Source organism: Podarcis raffonei, chromosome 6 (genome assembly GCF_027172205.1).
Source record: "Podarcis raffonei isolate rPodRaf1 chromosome 6, rPodRaf1.pri, whole genome shotgun sequence".
NCBI classification, from domain to species: domain Eukaryota; kingdom Metazoa; phylum Chordata; class Lepidosauria; order Squamata; family Lacertidae; genus Podarcis; species Podarcis raffonei.
The window spans coordinates 40,606,075-40,628,399 of NC_070607.1; the positions used below are offsets into that span (position 1 = coordinate 40,606,075).

Sequence of the window (22,325 nt, forward strand, 5' to 3'; positions counted from 1 at the left end):
TTCTTCCCACCACCTTTAGCAGGAGAGAAGCTGTGTCCTTGGAAAAGTATCCATGTGCTTTAATTTCTACCGGGACCAGACCTACCACAGGACAATGAATGATAATTTTTAGATTATATGTTTCATTTTTTCATCCCCAAGCAGATATGCCCAGGAGACTTTCCACTTGGTCAATCTTGGGCACTATGCATGTTTACTTATGAGGGATCTGATGTTCTGCTTCAGGCAGTATAATGTCTTGGGCTAACCCTGCGCAGTTCCACTATTAAAGGTAAAGGGAACCCGACCATTAGGTCCAGTCGTGGCCGACTCTGGGGTTGCGGCGCTCATCTCACTTTATTGGCCAAGGGAGCCGGCGTACAGCTTCCAGGTCATGTGGCCAGCATGACTAAGCCGCTTCTGGCGAACCACAGCAGCATACGGAAACGCCGTTTACCTTCCCGCTGGAGCGGTACCTATTTATCTACTTGCACTTTGACGTGCTTTCGAACTGCTAGGTTGGCAGGAGCAGGGACCAAGCTGATAGGAGAGGCTCAGAACTTACAGGGTTAAGAGTTCTGAGTGATGACGCCTCACATTCTGAGGGTGTGTTTAGAACACGGAAGTGGGAGTGGTCAGTATCTCTGAGAGAGAGAGAGAAAGACTCACAGTGTGCGTGTTTGCTCCGTTGAGCAAGTGAGATGTCTGCTCTGTCTCCAGGCAGGAGATTTATAACTGTTGTGTTTTGCTAAGGAATAAAGACTTTAAAGATAAGGAGACTGCTGCGTTTCAGCCTGAGTTATTGCCACCACACGACAGAACGTTCCTGCTTCTGCTTCTGCTGTGTCTTACGCGCTCTGCTGAGTCAAAGGTCCCAGGGGGAAGACCAGAGCTGCGCAAGAGAAGTGTGCCGGACCCCTGGACGTAATTGACTACCCACAACAGGTTATGGAGGTCAGCAATAAAGATAAAGAACGTTCGTGCGTGTGAGGAGGCTGCAGCCAGAGGCCAGCTGATGAGACGCTGGGAAAGGGAGACTGCAGGCAAAGAGGCTGAGGAACAGCCAAAGGCCAGCTAAGGAGTAGCTGGTGCCAGCCAGGAGTTCGCTGGGAGGAGCTGAGATCTGCCGGACCGGGAGGTACCTGTAAGTAAGCTGGGCCCCCGGGGAGAGATGGCAGACAGCCAGAAGTCGTCAATCCCTGTTGATAAGGTGGACGGGAGCAAGCCCTGGGCCGGGAGAAGGCAGGCACTGAAGAAAGCAGTGGGAGCCAGGCGAGAGGGGGCTGAGAATTGCTCTGAGGAAGCACCATGCCCAAGTAGCCCAGAGGGGGCTGGAGGCCCAGAGGGGGCTGGGACTGTGTTGGAGGGCTGCTGGAATGCCCCTACACGTGAGCTGCATGCTGGAGAGCAGCTGAGAGAAGAGAAGAACTTTGCACCTGAGAGTGGAGATGCAGGCCATTCCAAGAGTCTTGAGAGTGCCCAGGCTGTTTGGCAGGAGCTGGAGGGGGTTTGCAGAGAAACCACAGCAGAAGCCAAAAGCCATTTTCCCAACAGCAGAAAAGCCTCAAGTAGTGCTGCTGGCAAGAGTGGGGGGGCACTGACGTCCAAAGGCAAGTTTGAAAAGTTTTCCATTCGTTGCTGTTTTGTTTGCGGTTCTCCGGAGCACCTGCGCCGAAGCTGTCCACAGCGAGACAAAGGGCAGGAAAGTCCCAAGGACATTTCCCATGGGAACCAGCCCGGGAGAAGAGGCCAGCGTGGAAAGTCCCAGGGTCGGCCGGAAGAGGAGGAAAACGTTTATCAGCTGACTGCTTCGATGGCTGTTTTGGAGAACACCTGCAGCGAGCGCCCCAAGGTCGGGGGCAGCAGGGAGTCAGTTGCGAAGGCAACAAAGAAGGACAACTCCGGAGGGGGGAGAGTCCTACGTTGGGTTGTTGACTCGGCTGCGAATGCCCATTTGGTAACAGCGCCACCTGATGGACAAATGTGGAACTGCAAGGCTGTTTCAACTGAGAAAACAGTTAGATTTGCTACAGGTTCACAGGGACGTGTAACCCATGTTTCTAACATGTTTGTCTCTTTTTTACAGGCTGAATTGAAGGTTTATGTTCTCCCTGAGATAAAACATTGCCTGCTATCTGTACCTTGTCTTTTACAGGAGGGATATTCTGTGAGTTTTGAAAAAGATGTTTGTACAATTTCCAGAGATGGGAAGGAGCTCGTAAGTGTTGGAAAAAATCAAAACAACCTCTTTGTTTTGGAAACACCACTGGAGGGTGAGGGGAATATTGGGAAAGCCACTGATCACACTCATGTGTCGTGTGCTTGCGTGTGGCACAAGAGAATGTCACATGGGTCCTGTGAGGACGTCCAGATGTTATCAGAATGCACCAAAGGGTGCAAGGTAAGAGAATGTGGTGCAACCCTGAATTGCAAGGCTTGCAGGAAAGCCAGAAACAAGGGATTTAATGATCCCAGAGTGGAGAGGGTAACCACAAAGCCTTTTGAGCTTGTGCATGCAGACCTTTTAGGTATGCCACAGCCAAGTCTGGGCAAGGCCAAGTGGCTGATGGTGCTGACAGATGATTTCACGCAAAACTCATGGGCTTTCACGCTGAAAACGAAGGAGGAGGCAACGCAACTGATCAAAGATTGGGTTGCAGAGGTGGAACTAAGGTTCTCCACCAAGGTGCAAGGGTTCAAATGTGACCGAGGTTCAGAGGTCACTGGGTCTGCTCTAAAGGGTTTCTTTCGCCAGAGGGGGATACGTCACAAGGTGACTTCTCCTCAGGAGAGTGGCGTGGCAGAGCTTAGGAGTAAAGCTCTGGTTCGAGCATCCGAGATCCTACTGGATGACTCTGGTTTGCCTCACGGTTTTTGGGGGGAGGCGGTAAAAACGGCCAATTTCACGATGAACAGGTGCTACAATGCAGTGGTAGGTGATACCCCGTATTTCCTGCTTCATCAGCAGAAGCCGCTTGTGCATTTCTTTCGCACTTTTGGTAGCAGAGCCATGGTGCCTGTACCAAAGTTTCTGCAGCAGGAGGGTGGCCCAAGGTACCAGGAAATGATCTTCTGTGGATATGAGCCTGCGACAAAAGGGTGGAGATTCGCATATCCAGAAGGTGATCAGACCAAGCTTCTGGTCAGTAAACAGGCTGAGTTCTTTGAGCAGGATGGTTGGGCAAGGCGCAAAGTGCGCTCTGACTTTCACTCAGATTGTCTGTACGACTCTGAGGAGGAAGGAGAGCCAGAGCCTGAACCTGCTGGTGGAGACCAGGTCCCTGAACAGAGTAGGGCGTCTCCACAGGTTGTTAAGGGAGTGTCCAAGAGTGAGCCCTCATCTCCTGTGCGCATAATGGAGAAAGCTCACAGACGTGTCAAGTCAGAGGGGGAGTCTTCTGATGAGGAAGACGCAAATGCTGGCCCCAGTGGGTCAAAAGGAGCACCCCAGTTTGTGCCCAGGCGGTCTTCGCGGGCTACAAAGGGAATTCCACCTGAGAGGTTTCAGGTCACAAATGCGTGGGTTGGTTTCGCACAATGCGAACCTGAGGTTTGTGAGGTTCAACAGGTGCCTAACAACGATGCCAGGAAGGGGCGGAAGGCAATGGGGAAGGTGTTGAACACTCAGAAGTCCTCTCAGAACGTGATTCGAGAGGGGGTGATAGGAGAGGCTCAGAACTTACAGGGTTAAGAGTTCTGAGTGATGACGCCTCACATTCTGAGGGCGTGTTTAGAACACGGAAGTGGGAGTGGTCAGTATCTCTGAGAGAGAGAGAGAAAGACTCACAGTGTGCGTGTTTGCTCCGTTGAGCAAGCGAGATGTCCGCTCTGTCTCCAGGCAGGAGATTTATAACTGTTGTGTTTTGCTAAGGAATAAAGACTTTAAAGATAAGGAGACTGCTGCGTTTCAGCCTGAGTTATTGCCACCACACGACAGAACGTTCCTGCTTCTGCTTCTGCTGTGTCTTACGCGCTCTGCTGAGTCAAAGGTCCCAGGGGGAAGACCAGAGCTGCGCAAGAGAAGTGTGCCGGACCCCTGGACGTAATTGACTACCCACAACACAAGCAACGGGAGCTCACCCCGTCGCGGGGATTCGAACTGCCGACCTTCTGATCGGCAAGTCCTAGGCTCTATGGTTTAACCCACAGCGCCACCCGCTATTATGCCACTGTAAAACTGCATTTCTCTGCAATCACAGAGAGATTCATGCCCATCATATCAGTTAAATTAAATAACTAGGCTGCAGTCTGACTTTTAAAAGGCTACATTTGAAAATGCATTCTGCCACTTGTGAACCAAAAAGCAGGGAGATAGAAGATGGTGTGGCTGAAGAGTTTTACATTCCCATTGTTCCTCTGAAGTCCTTTCAGGGTGTCTTGTTTGCAGTAGTTTTGTTTTGTTTTCATTTGCCTGCAACACCCCTCACCCCACCCCTCTCTACTGATCTGGAGGAGGACAAATTGCTGCCTTTGCAAACTGCTGGGCCGCAGCCAGCTGGCAGAGAGATCCATTGCCCTGGGCATTCGGCTCCATCCCCTTGGAGACAGCACGTTTCAACTCCCTAACTCGAACAGAGTGGAAGGGCCAGCGGTGCCTGAAGAATACAAGGTGAAAATCCAGAAAGCAGCTTTTGGATGTTCTCCCTGGAAGCACTTTGCCAAGTGCCGCTACATAAAACGCGAAGCGCAATGTAGCACACGAGCCCAATAGCGTGGTGTGCTGCGTTTTGCCTCTGTACAGACATTTACCGGCACGGCAAAGGACTCCTTTGCAATAAACATTCAAGGAGTCTGATGCTTTAACTATGTGGCATGTCCTGCTCTCGAATCTCAGCCAACATATACTGAAACCACTTGCTGGTCTGGCTCCCACTGAGATTACAGAGATCAGCCTGTAGGAACACTTTGAGCCAGCGTGCCTCTGCGGTCTCCACCCCAGGATGTTCTGCAAAGGACACGTACTGTGCAAGCTCTCAGGCTGGAAACGTGCTCCAGACTCTATTTGTGTAAACAAAGCTGGCAGCTTGGGTGGATATTGTGGAGCAAGAACAGCGCTGTTTTATATACGCTAGTTGCTAAGAGGAGCAGATGAACCAATTCAGAGTAAGCACATTTTGCCTGAAGTTGCTCTTTAAGCCAACAAAGAAACAAAAACAGGCAAAGAACATGCCTTTGAACTCAACTGAGAACCTTTTACAATATTTATAGCGTACAGATTCACCCAAGCAATCCCTTAATTCTTGTATCCTGTTGATCTTAAAAGGACCATTAGAAAACCCAGGAAAGATAGAATCACACAACAGATAAATTTAACTGCAGCAGGTTATTCGGGCCAAGTGTCAACAACTCCAAACTGAAAACGCAGATCGATGGCAGAAGCTGGGCGTGGTGCAGGCAAAAATTGCATGATCTTAATCATTGCCCATTTCAGCTTGTTAAAGTGTGCAGATCTTAAAAACGCACATTTGGGGAGGGGGACATGACGGGGGGTTAAAAGATAAAGATATGGAACTTGGGAGAAGGAGACAGCTGTTTGCAAAATTTGTTGGAAGAATAAACTGAGAACATCATAGAATCAAGCATGTCTTGTAGAAGGGCTGGATACAAACAAGAGAAGAAAACATTTAAAATAGTATTGTAACAGTAGGAATGCTGTGTCACAGTGGATTACGTCTGCTCATGTCCAACTGTAAACTGTTAAAACTCCTACTGCCACCACCCCAGTTGTCATTTCGTACTCTAAGTGATCTCCTCCACATTCCCAACAGAAAAGCCTAATGGTTCATTATAGATTGACTTCTATACCTCTCAAAATACCAGAGGCATGACCAATAAAAGTATTTCCTTTAATTTCTTAGACCTTTTTTTTTAAAGCAGGGGATGTAATGGGGCATCTTTCATAATTTTACAAGCCCATACCGAAGGCCTACTCGTCTGATTCACGGCACGTTGAGCCGCTTATTGCAACCCCTCCTCTTCCACAACCCTCTCTCCCGCCCCCACTTCCCTAGAAAATAAAGTAACCCAGCAAATTATTTTGAGTGCTTTGTTGTTAAGATCCTTTGAAAGAAACCCACTACTCGACCATTGCACTTTCACCCTGCTTTATGTTCGCTGAATTTCTCCTGACAGTTGACTTTTTCGTTTGCCAGAACCACAACAAAGGAAAGCCTTGAGTTTCCATACAGGCCATTCCCCCCTCCCCTTGGTCTCTCTGTTTCGCTCTCTACTCTGATCATCTCACAAAGATATTATTGTTGCTGGCTCGCTGGGGCTCAGTGCACCTGAAGCAGATCAAAGGCACTTTTTTATGCCAGCCTGACCACACAGGTCTCTCTCCCACTGCATTAAATTAAACCTGATGATTCATCTCTATTGCCCTTGGGGTCCCTTGGTACAAAGAGAAGGAGAAATATATATATATATATATATATATATATATATATATATATATATATATGGAGAGAGAGATTTCTAACAAAAACATAGAGGATAATAAACTTAGATTTTATGGCTCTAATTAAAAAAAGGTACAGTTAATTTCAACCAACTGCAGCTGCAAATACATATCATTAAAAAGGCACACACAACTGCCCTATGTCGTCGGCGCAGTATATAAACAGGTACAGATAAAAGACTGCTTCAACCAAAAAGTTTTCATATATTCATTCCACAGCAGCTTTGGATTTGTTAGTTGTTCACTGATGGGAAATCATATTGCCTTTGACAATGCAATATGGTGAAAAGGCGGAGGGGGGTTGGAATAGTAGTTTTGGTATTTTGAAACTGAAACAGATTTTGCAGCGCATTCCTACGTTTGCTTTCTTGCACGTATGCTCAGAGGGCTTACTGCTAACTAACTGTGCATAGGAATGTAGCATCAGTTATCTATTGATAGAGAACACCAACTTTTAAGTGGGGTTCTAATATTAGCACAATTTACATTATCACTATTATTTGTCCCAAATGTGCCACTTTGGCCTTGATCATACTGCCCTGTTACTGAGTCCCGCTGCACAAACAAACGAGGCATTCTATAGGGTGTACCAAGTACCTCACTTATTTTGTAATCCTCACAACAAACTTGTAACCCTTATCATAGATGGGAGAGAGAGCTGAAAGGGGCATATGGCCAGGGGCATAAGGGCACAAGATAGGGGTCAGCAAACTTTTTCAGCAGGGGGCTGGTCCACTGTCCCTCAGACCTTGTGGGGGGCTGGACTATTTTTTTTTTTAAAGAACGAATTCCTATGCCCCACAAATAACCCAGAGGTGCATTTTAAATAAAAGGACACATTCTACTCATGTAAAAACACCAGGCAGGCCCCACAAATAACCCAGACATGCATTTTAAATAAAAGGACACATTCTACTCATGTATAAACACGCTGATTCCCGGACCATCCACGGGCCGGATTTAGAAGGCGATTGGGCCGGATCCGGGCCCAGGGCCTTAGTTTGCCTACCCATGCACAAGACTCTCCTTTCTGCCGCATCTCTTATCCGTTTTGAAAAATTGGAGGATTGGTTGATGCTTTTCCCTCCCCATTTCTGTCCACATGATCTGCATTTGTAGCCAGTCAGGGATTTGCAACATGAATTACTAATAGGTGGCCATCAGAAGTATACCTATGGTCCCTTGTGCCCTTGGCAAGGAGCAGTATCAGTGCCGCCCCTTGGGGGGGGGGACCAAAACACTTTTCCGCAATAGCCGCATTAGAAACGACTACATTTTACATGACCCAAGTACATGAAGTATCTGGAGTGAGGGCCAGGTGAGGAAGACGGGCGGGAAAAATGCACACCTTTTTTGCAAGAGGGACAGGAAGCTTCTCTTGCATTCGATCTTCCTGCGACAGCGGAGGCACTTTAGCACACACATATGCATTATACACTCCAGAAGCGGTCGCCTTGCCATTTCTCATGAACTTACACAGATAACTGGAGACAGATTTCTGGGGTGGGTTTTTCGGGGTCACCCCCCCCAGGCCTGTGCCCTTGGTGGGGGCAGGAAGCAGTTTTGCCAACTCCTGGGTATGCTTCTAGTGACAGTTCTCCCTCAGAGACAATTCTCTGGGATCTGGTGATCAGAAACTTTACTGCTTTAGTCAACCATCCCCTGGTCCTTGAAAATTCTATCAGCTGTATTATCTCCTGCTATCCCTTCCTGGGATCTGCCCATTTAATTTTCATCCTGCCTGTCTCTCCATTCTGCTGCCAGTCTGCTTCTACATTCTATTGGCTACCCCTGCCTGTGCTTGGGATCTGCCAGCAGGAAACAAGGAACCCTGGAACTTCTTCAGACAGAGCACAGATAAACTATGGAATTAGCTATTAGACATAGTAATGGCAGTCAACTTGGATGGCTTTAAAAGGGGACTGGAAACATGCGTGGAGAGTAACGAATATTAACATGATGGCTCCAGTGTCGGAGGCAGTATACCAGCTGCATGAAGTGTCATCCTGAATCTATACTTTACTTCCTTTGCCTCTAACACGACAGTTTATAATTTCCCGCCCCTAAATTCATATGTTTGTTTGTGCATATCTGTATAAACACACACACACACACAAATCCAAAAATGTGTACACTGTCATTTGTGAACAATGCACATATTATTTATTTTGCTGCCTATAATTTAGTGAAATCCTATCTAATGATTCAATCTCCATTTAAGCAAGTTAACAAGTTTATATATATATGCATGCCTGAAGAAAGAGAGAGAGAGACAGTAAACTTTAATTGCAATCCCAGGAAAAAGCTTTTCCACTAATTCAGTGAGAAAAAATATTGAAGCAAAAATTGCTTATCTGGGCTCTTTTGGAGCCGCAATGCAACTCATAATTCTACAGATCATTAAGAGTGCTCAGCACAAGATGGATTTATATTGATTGAGAGAGGAGGTGAGAGAGATGAAGGCTAAAGGGGATTTTCCAAAGACACTGAGTACTCAGTTATACATTAGTGACATGCTCATCATGGGTTACTCTAAGCGAGAGTCTCCGGCTCCAATTTCACACTGTCCAGTTGAAATCGCAGTAGAATAATTTCTGACTTTGCTTTTACATTTTGTGCCTTTCCCTTAGTATTGATTTCTACTACTATTAAAGATGTTTCTCAGTAGCAGATGTATGGTGATCTATAAGAAGTCTCTCAAAGTACTTCATAATATACAGGAAACACAAGGGCAAATAAATTAAAAGAGGTGTTTAAAGGGCAGTTTCTCATCAGCCGGATTTATGTGACTGGCATAATGATTCTGCTCCCAACTTACCGCCATGTGGCATGAAGACGTTCCACATATCACAACGGCTCGGGATGTAATGGGCTGGTTTTCACAGGGCAAGTTATGTCCTTGCACTCTGGCTCCGATCATGCCTGGTACGGAGAGACAAAAAAATATATAAGAAACCCCATTTTTAAAGACATAACTCTGAGAAGGCTGTCAAACAGTGTTATCAGAGAAGCCAATTTCTCTACTTCTACTTGGCTAATACATCGCTGCCACCCCCCTATAAAAGTATTGATCAATCTAATGGAAGAGAGAACAATCATCATCAATCAGGATTCACAGCTGGAGTGACAGCCACAGATCCACGACTTCAGATGCAGCTACAGAGGGTGTTTGGGCACCCACACAGGGGTCCCCTGAGTTTTAAACAGAAAATGGCTGGGGGCAAAATGGGGGTGCTAAACACTTTGTTTGCCTGCAGTCTTCTTCCTTCCAATTCTTACTCCCCCACACGGTCCATTTTTATACTAGCTGTGCTTATTTACGGTCTTACATCCCACCTAAAAAAGAAAGTAGATGTGGGGGATGACACCAGGTTGGGAGCAATTGCCAAGGACAGAGGAAGAGACTGGCACTTTTCTCCTGCCTGCTGATTACTGCTCAAAATTGCCACCCCTCACCTCCATTTCACAGCCATTCAATACAATTTGAAGGCACAGAGCTATTGTCACTCTGCATTCTGCCCATACCCATTGGCTTTTCTGCAGGTGAATTGGCCAAAGCCACACAAGGAGGTAACAATCCAGTTCATTTCCCTTGCTTTGCACTGTTCCCCTTATTACAGACAACACCAAGCACGATATCTGTCATAATTAAATTCAGTCTCTGAAATATGGTGAACGTCGATGAATGAATGATTGACAGTAACTGAAATGAGGCTTTCAGCATTCACCAGTGTTTGTCTCACAAACAGAGACATACTGTAGTGGGCACTGACATTCAAAAGGTTCAACTGGGATTTCCAACATTCATGTGAATGCCAACCATCATTGTCTCCCCCCGCCCCACTAAATTGGATATATAATTCATATATATATATATATATATATATATATATATATATATATATATATATATATATTCCATCTGACAATGCAATACTATACCTGTTAACAAAATAAATAATAATAATAATAATGCAACTCTGGTATCCCTTATTATAACCCTTCCTTAAACAATGAATTTCTATAGTAGAATACGTCATTAAAGAAGAACAAATCTGCATATTATCCTCCCATAAGCAACATTATGGAGAATAGTCTTCCCTATGTCTGTTATCATGGACTGCAATAGCCAGACTCTTTTAGTCATGTAAATGTTCTTAACAAAATCAGAAATTATGCCAGGCCATGTTTGATAAAGGTGGCAAAACACAATGGTCTGTTGTGATATGTGGACATACAATCTTAAACTGAAAGTTCTCTCTTTGATTAAGTGCCCGCTTGCACTTGTTGTTATCTGATTTTACAGATAAAATTGTAGACATGGGGAGCAAATGGGGCATATCAAAACACTAATGCCTAGAGCAGAGCTTTCCAAACTGTGTGTCACGACACGATAGTGTGTGTTGGCTGCAGTGTGTAGGTGTGTTGCATGAATGTTCCCCAAGATCCTCCCAGGGCTGGAAAGGGGTTAGTTTACCCTCTGGTTTGGTAGAAAAACTGAAGTACTGTGTTGCAAAATGATGTAAGCATAAAAAGTGTGCCATCAACATGAAAAGTTTGGAAAGCTGTGGCCTATAGCAAAAGTGGCAACATAATCCAAAATTTGAATTATCCTTTATAACATCATATTTTATCTGGCAATGTCTCTTAAGAAATTAAACAAATTATTTATCGTGAGTACAGGGGCCTCTAAATTATTTTGATCACTACTAACGTCTCGTTGATGTCTGTGCATCAACGTGAATCACTCCCAGTAGGTATGGTGAAAGATACCCTCTTCATAACTGGAGGATCATGCAAGGGATGTATCATATGCACCTGAGATTTATTCCTTCGTGAAGAACAGAAACAATTAGAACTTCCTGCTAATGGTTCAGCTTTCTTTATTTTACCGTGAGCCCAAGCAAATATTCCACGTTGTGTTAAGGGTATTGCATAGAGAATATCTACAAGGAATTTCCTGTACAAATACGTGCTATATTTAGAAGTGTACAATGATGTTTAAAACCCTTTATGTATTTCAAAATGTGTATGTCAAGTTAAGTAAGGTTAATCTCAACTTGAAGAAATGTGTATTCATCACATTGTTATTCATGAGTCACATGGCAAAATATATAGTAACCGCATAGAAAATGTGCATTGAGTAGAATGCATGCTGCCTTCATAGTCCTTGAACTTTAGTCAAGAAGTCTTCATAAGTTTGTAGCAGCATTTGTACGCTCTGGTGTTTGTCACAGAGCTGAAATCCTGAGAAAACCCACCTCTTTCGCCTGACCTTTGACACCTGAGATAGATGTTTTTAGGGCCCACCTTATTCCTGTGATTGTAATTTGTTTAAACTGTTTTTAACTACCAAATTCTGAATACCTGGCTCATCACAAATCCACACAGGTTGAGAAGTGGATGAAAACCTAAAAATTATGAGGGCAACCAGAATTTTCACAGATTCCAGATGCAAGTTCCTCAGTCCTCCACATGCTGCACCAGACTGGGCTGGTAGAATGCCTTCTTACTCAGTTTTGGTTTCCTTTCGAAAGAAATTGTGGGATGGATTGTCCAAAGGCAAAACGACAGCAAGGAAAATTAAACTCGTTTTCCAGGTGGGATTTACCCACAACTAAGCATGTACCGAATTCAGCTCAAGACTGCCTTACACCTGGGCTTGTGAGAAACATGCCAACGAGACCCAGCTGCATCCTGTCTCATTTGGTTCCAGCTTCCCAGCCGTTCTAAAAATGGAAGAAGCTGGCAGTAGGCTGGCAAAGAATTGCTTCAGCTCTATATTCCTTCCTGATCTGCATTTCTAATCATCTGCCTACCTTATACTGCTTGTCCGGATTTTTTGAAACCTTATTTGAGCAGCAATAAAATATGTTGGGCACCCTGAGAACTTTTCCTCTTAGGTTTATTCCTTTGGGAAAAGGCCATAGCTCAGAGGAAGAGTATCTGCTTTGGTCCCAGCTAGATGGGCAGGGGTAAAAATAAAAAAATTATTATTATTTTTATTCATCTCCAGGTAGGGCTGGGACAGACTGCTGTCTGAAACCCTGGAGTGCTATTGACAGACAGTCACTATAGACATGAGTGGCGCTGTGGTCTAAACGTCAGCCTCTTGGGCTTGCCTATTGGAAGGTTGTCGGTTCGAATCCATGCAACAGAGTGAGCTTCTGCTGCTCTGTCCCATGTCCTGCCAACCTAGCAGTTTGAAAGCACACCAGCACAAGTAGATAAATAGGTACCGCTCTGGCTTCCATCACAACCTGGAAAGCTCTCTACGGACAAACACCGGCTCCATCGGCCTGAAAAGTGAGGTGAGCACTGCAACCCCATAGTCTCCTTTGACTGAACTTAACCGTCCAGGGGTCCTTTACCTTACCTTATAGACAGTAACGAACTGGATGGATCAATGGTCTGACTTAATATAAGGTAACTTCCTTCCTATGTTCCTCTCTATTCAATGCCTTTCCTCTCCTTTTTTGGTTCCATAATTTTGTTAGGAGTGCAGCATGGTGGGAGGGAAGGTTTAACCCTTTCTGTTCCTGACACACACACACACACGTGTATCCTGGAAGAGATGCTCACATTGGCAACAGTGTAAGCTTCCCTTCAAGGGTTCAAAGTAGGGGGTATGAGATACAATATTTTTTGGTGGGGAGGCATGGTGGAAGGAAAGAATGAAGCCTTCCCTCTTCATGTACTGTTGTGGTGACAATAGTCACCCCATCCCACCCCTATTCTTGTCCCCCCCCCAAAAAAAAAATCAAACACTAATTTCATTGCTATTTATGTGTCCCACCTCATGTCAAGTTTGGTCCTCGTGCCATTTCCCCTGCATTTTGCAGGTGCAGGAACCTAGGAAGCAGCCTTAAGAGTGGGTCAGAGCATTAGTCCACCTGGCTCAGTACTGTCCACCTTGACAGGCAGTGGCCTCTCTGAGGGTTAACCAAATGTCAAAATTAACATGTGAAAAGGAAAACAGCTGGGAAGATTTTTAGTAGCCCTAAACTCTGGCATGGCATCTTCCGTCTCTAAAATAAACACACGTACACACACATGCCTTCCATACCAAAACAGGCAGAGTTTGAAAAGGGAATCACATCGGATTACTAATGAAATGCACATTAAAATATTTAATGTGTCTATTATGGAGAGAGTATCAAATCTCTTGAGTCTACTGTGGGCAAATATTTTCATCCCATGGGGCTTAGCATTCAAAACCTAAGTTCATATCTGGCATTTAAAATCAAGTGGCCTCATATGCTCCGGCCTCTTCCACTGTGGTTTCTCTGTATATCCCTGAGTTTGCATTCAGATCAACTTCACATAAACTTGCAGTAGTGCAAAACAAATACCCTGCCCTTTGCTGAGGCCACGTTTGGCTGGGGTTGCCAAGAACACAGCCTCTTATTAATCCTTCTAACTGATATTAGTTTGTTAAAAGTAGTACACTCTGTTTTTGGAATGTATGTTTGGGAGAGCTTTGGTACAGTTGTTCTCTTGTGGTTACGTCTCAGCTATCAAAATGTGAAACTGGTTTTTACTTGGGAATTTCTTATCTTGAAGAGAGGGGCAGCTCTATTCTGAATTTCTGAAGGAAATATCCCCCCCCACACACACACACAGACATACACATTCAGCTGGAAAAGTGTGTGTTGTACAAGTTGCCTTCCCTCCCTTCCACACACTGGAGTGATCTACACTGTGAGCCACGTGTAGGTCGGGCAGGTGTGCAAAATGGGAAGGTCTGCTCCAAACCACAGAACATAACAGAATCCTCTGTAACGCTGCTTAGCGTACCAAATATCTAACACTCCTCACCTTCCACGTATAAACTTCCATGCTACCACTCATGAAGCAAGGCCTGTAAGTTGTGCCGACATTAGGTTAAACTAGTAGGTGGCAAACTGATAAAAGGGGCTGTGTTTCCACACTTGACACAAAAAGCATGTCAGAGAGAAGAGGCTGACAAAGCAAAGGACAAGTCAACATGTAAGGATTTTTGTTTTGTTTTCAATTCCGCTATTTCATTCAGACTTCAAAATCATAACCAGGAGGAGGTTTGCAGCCTTGCCTTTTCCCAAATCTAAAGGCTGCCAATGTATTTCAAGCTAACAGAAGATGGAAATTGTTGGGATGCACCGAGCAAGATCACACGATCAGAGACTTGAAGGACAGCAATTACTCTCAAAAACTATTTAATCCAGTCTCCTACATGCAGCCAGGATTCTCTATTCCCCCACATCCAGAACAGATTAGCCGTGTTGTCCAGGGTAACATACCAGAACAGTTTTATACATACTGTCATATTCCTCATAATAGCTCCCTTTATAGGCTCCCGTGCTATAAGGCTTCCTAAGTTGATTATGCCTACCTGGCAACCAATACTGAAAATGCATATGGAATGTAGCCTTTGTAGCAAGCCTCTACTTATAATATGGAAGTGGAACAGAGAAAAAACAGCTACCCTTTTAGAGAATACCTATTCCTCCAGCATGTGCATCAATGAGAGACGCGCCTACTGCAGTCCCCTTAGCAAGGCCAAGGGCTTCAGCAGCCTCTGACGTCAGACCATTTCCAAATGGAGCTCCTGGAGTGAGAACTTCATTTCCTAAGAAAATAAAAGGAGAAAAACAAAATAAAATTCACTAGTCTCATTGTGACGGCCTCCAACCTGGATGGCTACTAGTCATGATATAGCTATGCATTATGTCCGGTATATGAAGCAATGTGTCTCTGGCAGGACTAAGCAATAACTGGTTTTCAACATCGCGATATATCACTAGCTAAACATCACGATATATTGATATATAACGATATCAGAAATAAGGAAAGAACTACATAGAAATGAAGGGGACAATGTCCTGGAAACTGCTGCTTCTTAAGGGTCTAAAACTCATGATGATATTAACAATCACCTCATGGCCACTTTCATCAGCAGGCAAGCCAAATGCATCCCACCGTTACTATCACCACCTCCTGTTGCCACTGTGAGGCCTTGCAGGGTGCTGCCACTGCCGCCACTCCCTGTCACCGCCGCAAGGTACTGTATTGCAAGCTGCTACTGTTGCCACCTCCCATCACTGCTGTGAGTCCTTGCAGGCTGCCACCACTACTGCTGCCCCTTCCCATCGCCATCACAAGGACTCGCAGGCCACCACTCACTGTGCCGCAGCCGTAAGGCCTTGCAGGTTGTTGCCACTACTGCCAACACAGACCGCGGTCATGGTAAGCTGTTTCTGCCACTGCTGCTTCTGCCTCCTAGTAGGCCTGCTGGCAATCTGGCAGTCCCAGGTTATTTGTATTAACTATGACTCATTGCCGTACTTTGGATTGTCCTGAATATAACCATTTGGTAGCCAAGCCCCAAACCAAAAGTCCTGTGGGGATTCATTTTGGCTTGCCTGCTGAGTGTATGATGATTGATAATATTGTCATTTAGGCAGACTGAGAGGTATACCTTATCATTGTGGTAGATTGCAGTGTTTAGCTAGTGAGTTATCACAATGTTTAGCTGGTTAGTTATTGCGATGCTGAAAACCAGATATCACCTAGCCCTTGTAAATATTGTGATTCACAATATATTGCCAGCTCAATATTATGAAACAATTATCACGATGTGAACTTCAAACCGGTTTTGGACGATATATCAATGTATCGCCCAGCCCTAGCCTCTGGATGCCAGTTGTTGGTAATCACAAGTGGGCAGAGCTCAGATTCTGCTTGCCAAACATAGCTGGTTGGTCAGTGTAAAAAACAGGGTGCAGGATGCTTTGGTTTGACCCAGCAAGTCTCGTTTTATGTTCAATCTGTTGGGAGGCAAATGCTACTTTTTCTGTGCTTGAAAGTGATCCTTTGCCCTCTTCTCCCTGACCTGATATGCCCTTCATTCTATTTACCAAGCACCAATAATATTGCTTTTTAATTTTAAAGCACGCACATGTTGTGTAACGTTTATCATAACAATGTAACCCCTTGTATCAACAGTACAATTGCATTTATCCAGGAATAGGATAAACATGGATGCTATATTTGCAAAGCTACACTCATGTGGTTTTCGAAAGGACCATTAGTGAGGTTTTAATAGTATTCAATGGCTGGGTAAAAAGCAACTACTACAATTCTTTCTAAGAAATCAGCTTAATATTCTGTACTCTTTAAAGCTAGTCTCATGTACGGTGGTACCTCAGGTTACACACGCTTCAGGTTACATACGCTTCAGGTTACAGACTCCGCTAACTCAGAAATAGTACCTCGGGTTAAGAACGTTGCTTCAGGATGAGAACAGAAATCACGCGGCGGCAGTGCGGCAGGCCCCATTAGCTAAAGTGGTGCTTCAGGTTAAGAACAGTTTCAGGTTAAGAACAGACCTCCGGAACGAATTAAGTACGTAACCAGAGGTACCACTGTATGCCTGAAAGTATTCTCTTGAGTTCTCTGTGAACCGATGGATTGACTCACTATAAGCCAGCTTGCTATGTTCTTTCCCCCTGCAGCCTCCTGTTGGCCCCCAAAATCTGTTCCCCCAACCATCTGGAGCAGATTCTCAGAGTGTACAGTGGGGAGGAAAAGAAAGGGAAGTCTGCTCCACTCTCACAACAGCAACACCATTTGCTAGGAACAGGAGCGAAGAGTGCTCTTGTGCTCTAGTCCTAATTTCCCACAGGTGTCTGGTTGGGATTTTTAGAAGAGAACTCCATGCCCCCCCGCCCCCCGTTGAGCGAGCAACAAGTTTACCAAAGGAAAAAGCTGTCTGAAACTTTTCCTTCCTTTTTATCCTAAGGACTAGTTCCGGAATTTGCTCATGTTTGGTTCAAAGAAAGTTATGTGGTACCAATGACCCACCATCTTTCCAGGCAGTTGTCACGGCAACCGGCTATTTACCAGACGTAACTCTAAGCAGTTAACAATACATCTTTCGTCAACCTGAGTAACTTAATCGCAAGGTCCAAAGTCATACTGATATTGAATGGAATTGGAAGCTTTAGTGCTCGTTGGCCCTTAAAAAAAAATAATAACAAAGGGAAAACCAAGCAAGGCAGTACAGCTGACTCAGCTATGACACATTCAGTCCTTCAAAAGCTGCTTTTAACCTGTCATGCAGAACCAGTTGTGTTTTATGTGAAACTGCAATTTGCCACATTTCAAAGATGGAGAGGAGGTGGAAAATACAAAAAGGGGATGAAGACAAAAGGACTTCTCTTTCTTAACTAATGTGACATATGTACCGGGGGGGGGGGGGGGCTTTAAAGAAGTAAATGCATTCTAGTGTAACCACCATTGAATTTTGGCAACTAAACTTACTGGAAATGTATGTTGCATACTATGCCAAAGTCGTATTTTTGTGTTAAGTTCCTACTAAGTTAGGACTATTCGTCAACCCAGTAAACTCTAAGGCTAAAGCTAAGGAAAGATTGTGAATACCCAGGGAATCTTGTAATTGGAAAGTTAGGGACAATGCACACACTTTCAGGCCAAAGAGTCTATGTAAAAGGGTGTGTACATTCCACCCTCCTTAAACATGAGCAACTACATGGGATACAGGCAGTATGTGTGCATACTTTTATATATGCAAATATCCAAAAATGGTTTAAATGCAGTATTCACTATAGAACCTTTACTCTGCTTGTGAAGAAGGTTCAAAACAAGTTATAAGCCTGAGGAACTTGTCGGTGGAGCAAGGGGAAGTTGTGAAGTAACGCACCCCGTACTTGCAAAAAAACAAGGAAACAAGCCAAGACTTTACCATGTTTTCTGAATGCAGCTTTGAATTGAGTTCTATACTTTTATATACCGTATTTATCGCCTTATAGGATGCACCGGCCCATAGGACGCACCTAGTTTTTTGGGGGGGAAATAAAGGGGAAAAAATTTATTCCCCCCCCCAGCCGCTGGGGCGGGGGAAGCCCGAGCTTTTAAAAACGCACCTACCGTAGTTTTTAGAGGAGAAAAGGATATCTGCCCAAAGCGCAGGGCGCTCTGCTTCAGCGCGCCCCGTGCTCCGGGCAGCAGGCTGCTATCCGCAGCCTAGTGAGCCTTGCGGGAACTCCCACAGGGCTCCCTAGGCTGCGGACGTCTGCCCAAAGCGCGGGGCACTCTGCTTCAGCGCGCCCCGCGCTCCGGGCAGCAGGCTGCTATCCGCAGCCTAGGGAGCCCTGCGGGAACTCCTGCGGGCTCCCCAGGCTTGCTGATAGCTTCCTGAAGCCTCCAAGCTTCAGTGAAAGCCTGCATTCACCCCATAGAATGCACACAGATTTCCCCTTCATTTTTGGAGGGGAAAAAGTGCGTCCTATAGGGCGAAAAATACGGTATGTGCATGCCTGACGGACGTAATCTTTACTGTTAATGGAGCATGCTCTGATATAATTGTGTACCAATAACATTCATGTTACAAGTGTCCTTCTTAAGTGTCTTAAGGGAATGTGTGTCCCAGCCACAAGTAGCTTTAGTGCATTGTAGGGTTTAAGAAAGTAAATAGGAAGATGCTGTTATATGTTACTTAAATTCAGCTCACCTCAATGCCCAGGAAAGGTAATAAGAAACTGGTATAACACTTCTACTGCAGAATGAATATTCCTGCTACACTTAAAAAGACATTTAGCTAAATCCTGCAAAAGTATTTGTGGGACATAATATACAATGGATTGTGCATAATGCTTAGAGGCAGCATGTACACTGAAACAATTCATCTTTGACAGTTACTAAAAATGAGAGCTGGCATGTATTTTGAAAAAGTGCCCTTGCACTTCATTCTAAACAGGAAGGGAAAGTTTAAATAGGCATAATTTTAGCTTCAGAACACCACTCATTGTTACAATGCTACGGAGCAGATCATAAGATCATAACCATGCTTGCAAGGGGAATATGTAATAATAAATGTGTTCCGAAACAGTAGTTGACAAACAACCTACACAGACGGGAGATACCATAGGATGCTTCTTAGCAAGATGGCAATGGCACTATTGTGCCATCATGAAATTCACGTGGGGGCAAAATTACAGGAAGCCAAGCCAACGCCAGCATTTTTAAAGCATTGCCTGCAATGTTCATCCCATAAGGGCCCAAAGAAATACACTCCATATGAGTCAGGCCTTTAAATAAAACATACTTGAAAGGAACACTCACTTGAGAGCCACAATTTTTTTCATGAAGGCACTTTGTTTTATGAATCCCCCCTCCAACTGCTAAGGACTCTTTCACATACAAATCTGTTGTTTCCATTAAAATATAGCCAGGAGCAGGAGTCCACCATGCAGAAATACAGGATCACAAACAGGAAACCAAACTTCTCTCTCCACTATTCTTTCAAAACACAGCTGGTTAGGGAGGGACTACGTTCAAATGAGCTAATATCGTATAAACCCTTCACTTCTTATTTTTTCCCTTTTGGGGTGGAAGGAGAAAGGAGCATGAGAGAACACAAGACTCAGATTAGACTTCTCCCTCAGCAATAGGTGACAAGGCCCAGGGATTATTTAGAAGTAGTATTTTCCCCCACACAAAAATGTTTGTTTTCAAGGCTTGCGGAGATTTGTTTTGAATTCCAAGTGAAGCCTGAAAGTATATAGTTTCATCACAGATTTAGTGGGAATATATTCAGAAAGGAGTCTTTGTGTTACCTTTTAAAATATAAGGTACCCCAGAAATAGCTATATCATATCTACAACATTTTCTACTTTGGGGAAAATGCACATTGCTTTGGGAGTGGTGTGGGAAGGACCAGGCAATGCATAAAGCCTTGCTATTCAGTGAAAAATCATTATTTGGTCCCTTAAGTAGCCCCTTAAGTATGAGAATGAGGACGAAAATTTATCAGGCCATTTAAAAAACAGATTGCAGCCTTCAGCACCTCAAAGATCTATAGTTCATGAAAATTTAACAGATGTTGCTTCCCCACTAGCCATTTTCTCTGGAATTGGCAATCTTGTTTGCTTACTCTTTATGAAGAATCCAGACGACGACAATGTAAAATTGTTGCAGTCTATGTTTTCTGTAGCGTCCTTATCTGTCCCCCCACCTTGATTTGCAGCAAATCTTGTACATCTTTTGTGCAGATTGTGTTCCAAAGTCAGTGCTTAAGGGGAAAATCATGTACTATACAGTTAGCATTACCTTAAATCATCCATAACATACATTCTCCTTCCAAATTACTCTCCCTCCCCGTCTGGCTGCGAGATGCCACTGCTTGTTTGCCTGTGCCTCTGCCTATTCCACCCTTGGTCCCTGGGCCTCCCTAAAGCCAGTGAGCAGGAACTGGATGAATCAGTGGAAGTGGGAGAGAGGCTTTCCCACCTTCTCCTCCCACTGGTGGGGCTGTGGTAGGCACTGACTGACAAGGGGGGAGACCTTCCCCTTCTCTCTGAGGCCTCCCTTCTTCTCCTCCACGGCAAACCTGGACGGCAGGCGGAAAGAGCTCTCTTCAAGGGGGAGAAATCCAGGAAATTTTTTTTTTAAGGGAGGATTAAGGAGGGAGGTAGAGAGAGATGGAGGCAGGCAGGTTCTTGTCACTGAGGCAGAAGGAAAAGGTTGGAATGGATCCTTAAACTGGATGGGGTCCTGGTAGAGGAAAGGGGGGACAAGGCAAACGAAGGAGTTCCTCGCTGCCTTTCCATGTGCTACAGCAGCCTTTCTCAACCTGTGTGTCCCCAGATGTTGTTGAACTACAACTCCCATCAACCCTAGCTAGCAAGGCCAGAGCTCAGGGATGATGGGAGTTGTAGTCCAACAACATCTGGGGACCTACAGGTTGAGAACTGCTGTGCTACAGGGACAGGTGTCCTACTGTGGAGCACTTTTTGTTTTTCGTTCGAACATGCATAGTTGAATTTGCCTAAGTTAAATCCGCAATGACTCCATTGTACAGTGCTATGCTATCCCAGCATCAGCCTGACCAGTGTAGCAATGCAAAGTACACTTGATGCTTTGGGGGGCTCCTGTACTTTTAAATAAAAGTACACAGTCCTGCCCGTTTTATTGCTTTCTGTTTATCATAGCTGGTGGATTACCAATGAGTAAGTTTTTTTTAATTGTCTCACTGTCAGTTCCTGTTCCTGTAGGGAGGCGGTAGACAAGACTTTACTGACTTATTGTATCCAGAAAAGTAATTGTGTAAGCAGATGGATTTCTGCTTTGCATCAAAACTTTGCTTTCCTTTTGCTTCCAGTGAACCATATCAAATTTCTTCTGGGAGTTCCCTGACCCCACCCTCTGGAGCAAATTTAGGGGTGTGGGGAGAAAGAGGGTGAAATTATGTTTGGTGGAATGAAAGTTGTGCTGTTCACACAATGACATAATTTAATTGGTGTCAACCTTTCCTTTTCAGGTAATGATGGAAAAGCAATGCTTCAGCACAGCAAAGCACACCTCATGTGGAAGCAACTGGATCAGTTAATATTAATGTAGGTTATATAATGCCATAACACTACGGGTTTCATCACCAGAAAAAAATGAATGCTAGTGTCCGCCATTTTGTGAGAATTTTCCCTTTCATGAGCCACCTTTTTCTACTACGAAAACAAATGGATTTAATCTATAAAGTTCACAGCAATTCAAAACTTAATTTTATACCCTTAACATATAGCTTTAAAAGGAGATTGGATAAAATCATGGAGAATAAGTCTATCAATGGCTACTTGCCACGATGGCTATGTTCTATCTCGACTACCAGTTTCTGGGAATCAGAGGTGGGGAGGGTGCCATTGCACTTGGGTTCAGTTTGCAGGATTCCTGAGGATGCCTGGTTGGCCACTGTGAGAACAGGATGCCAGACTGGATGTAACTTATTACATGTAATCTGCTAAATATATATATATATATATATATATGTTGTGAGGTTATGGTTGACAACGCAATTTCAAAAATAAAACAAGAACTGAACAAAGTGTCCTGGAAT

The 22,325-nt window shown here is 44.6% G+C and overlaps 2 protein-coding genes across 9 annotated transcripts in view; one reads left to right on the top strand and one right to left on the bottom strand.

Moving 5' to 3' along the window:
• FGGY (FGGY carbohydrate kinase domain containing) overlaps positions 1–22,325 on the bottom strand; it is a 152,902-nt gene that overhangs the window by 77,469 nt on the left and 53,108 nt on the right. For 7 of the 8 annotated variants that reach the window (XM_053392265.1, XM_053392261.1, XM_053392263.1 and 4 more), the window contains 2 exons: positions 14,916–15,044; positions 9,255–9,358 (listed from right to left, as the gene is read on the bottom strand). In XM_053392265.1, coding sequence (XP_053248240.1) covers positions 9,255–9,358; positions 14,916–15,044 — 233 coding nt within the window. The remainder of the gene's footprint in view (positions 1–9,254; positions 9,359–14,915; positions 15,045–22,325) is intronic. The other variant, XM_053392262.1, reaches the window with a different exon arrangement.
• The window catches only part of MYSM1 (Myb like, SWIRM and MPN domains 1), a 286,494-nt gene that overhangs the window by 15,903 nt on the left and 248,266 nt on the right, over positions 1–22,325 (top strand). The gene's annotated exons all lie outside the window — the stretch shown is intronic.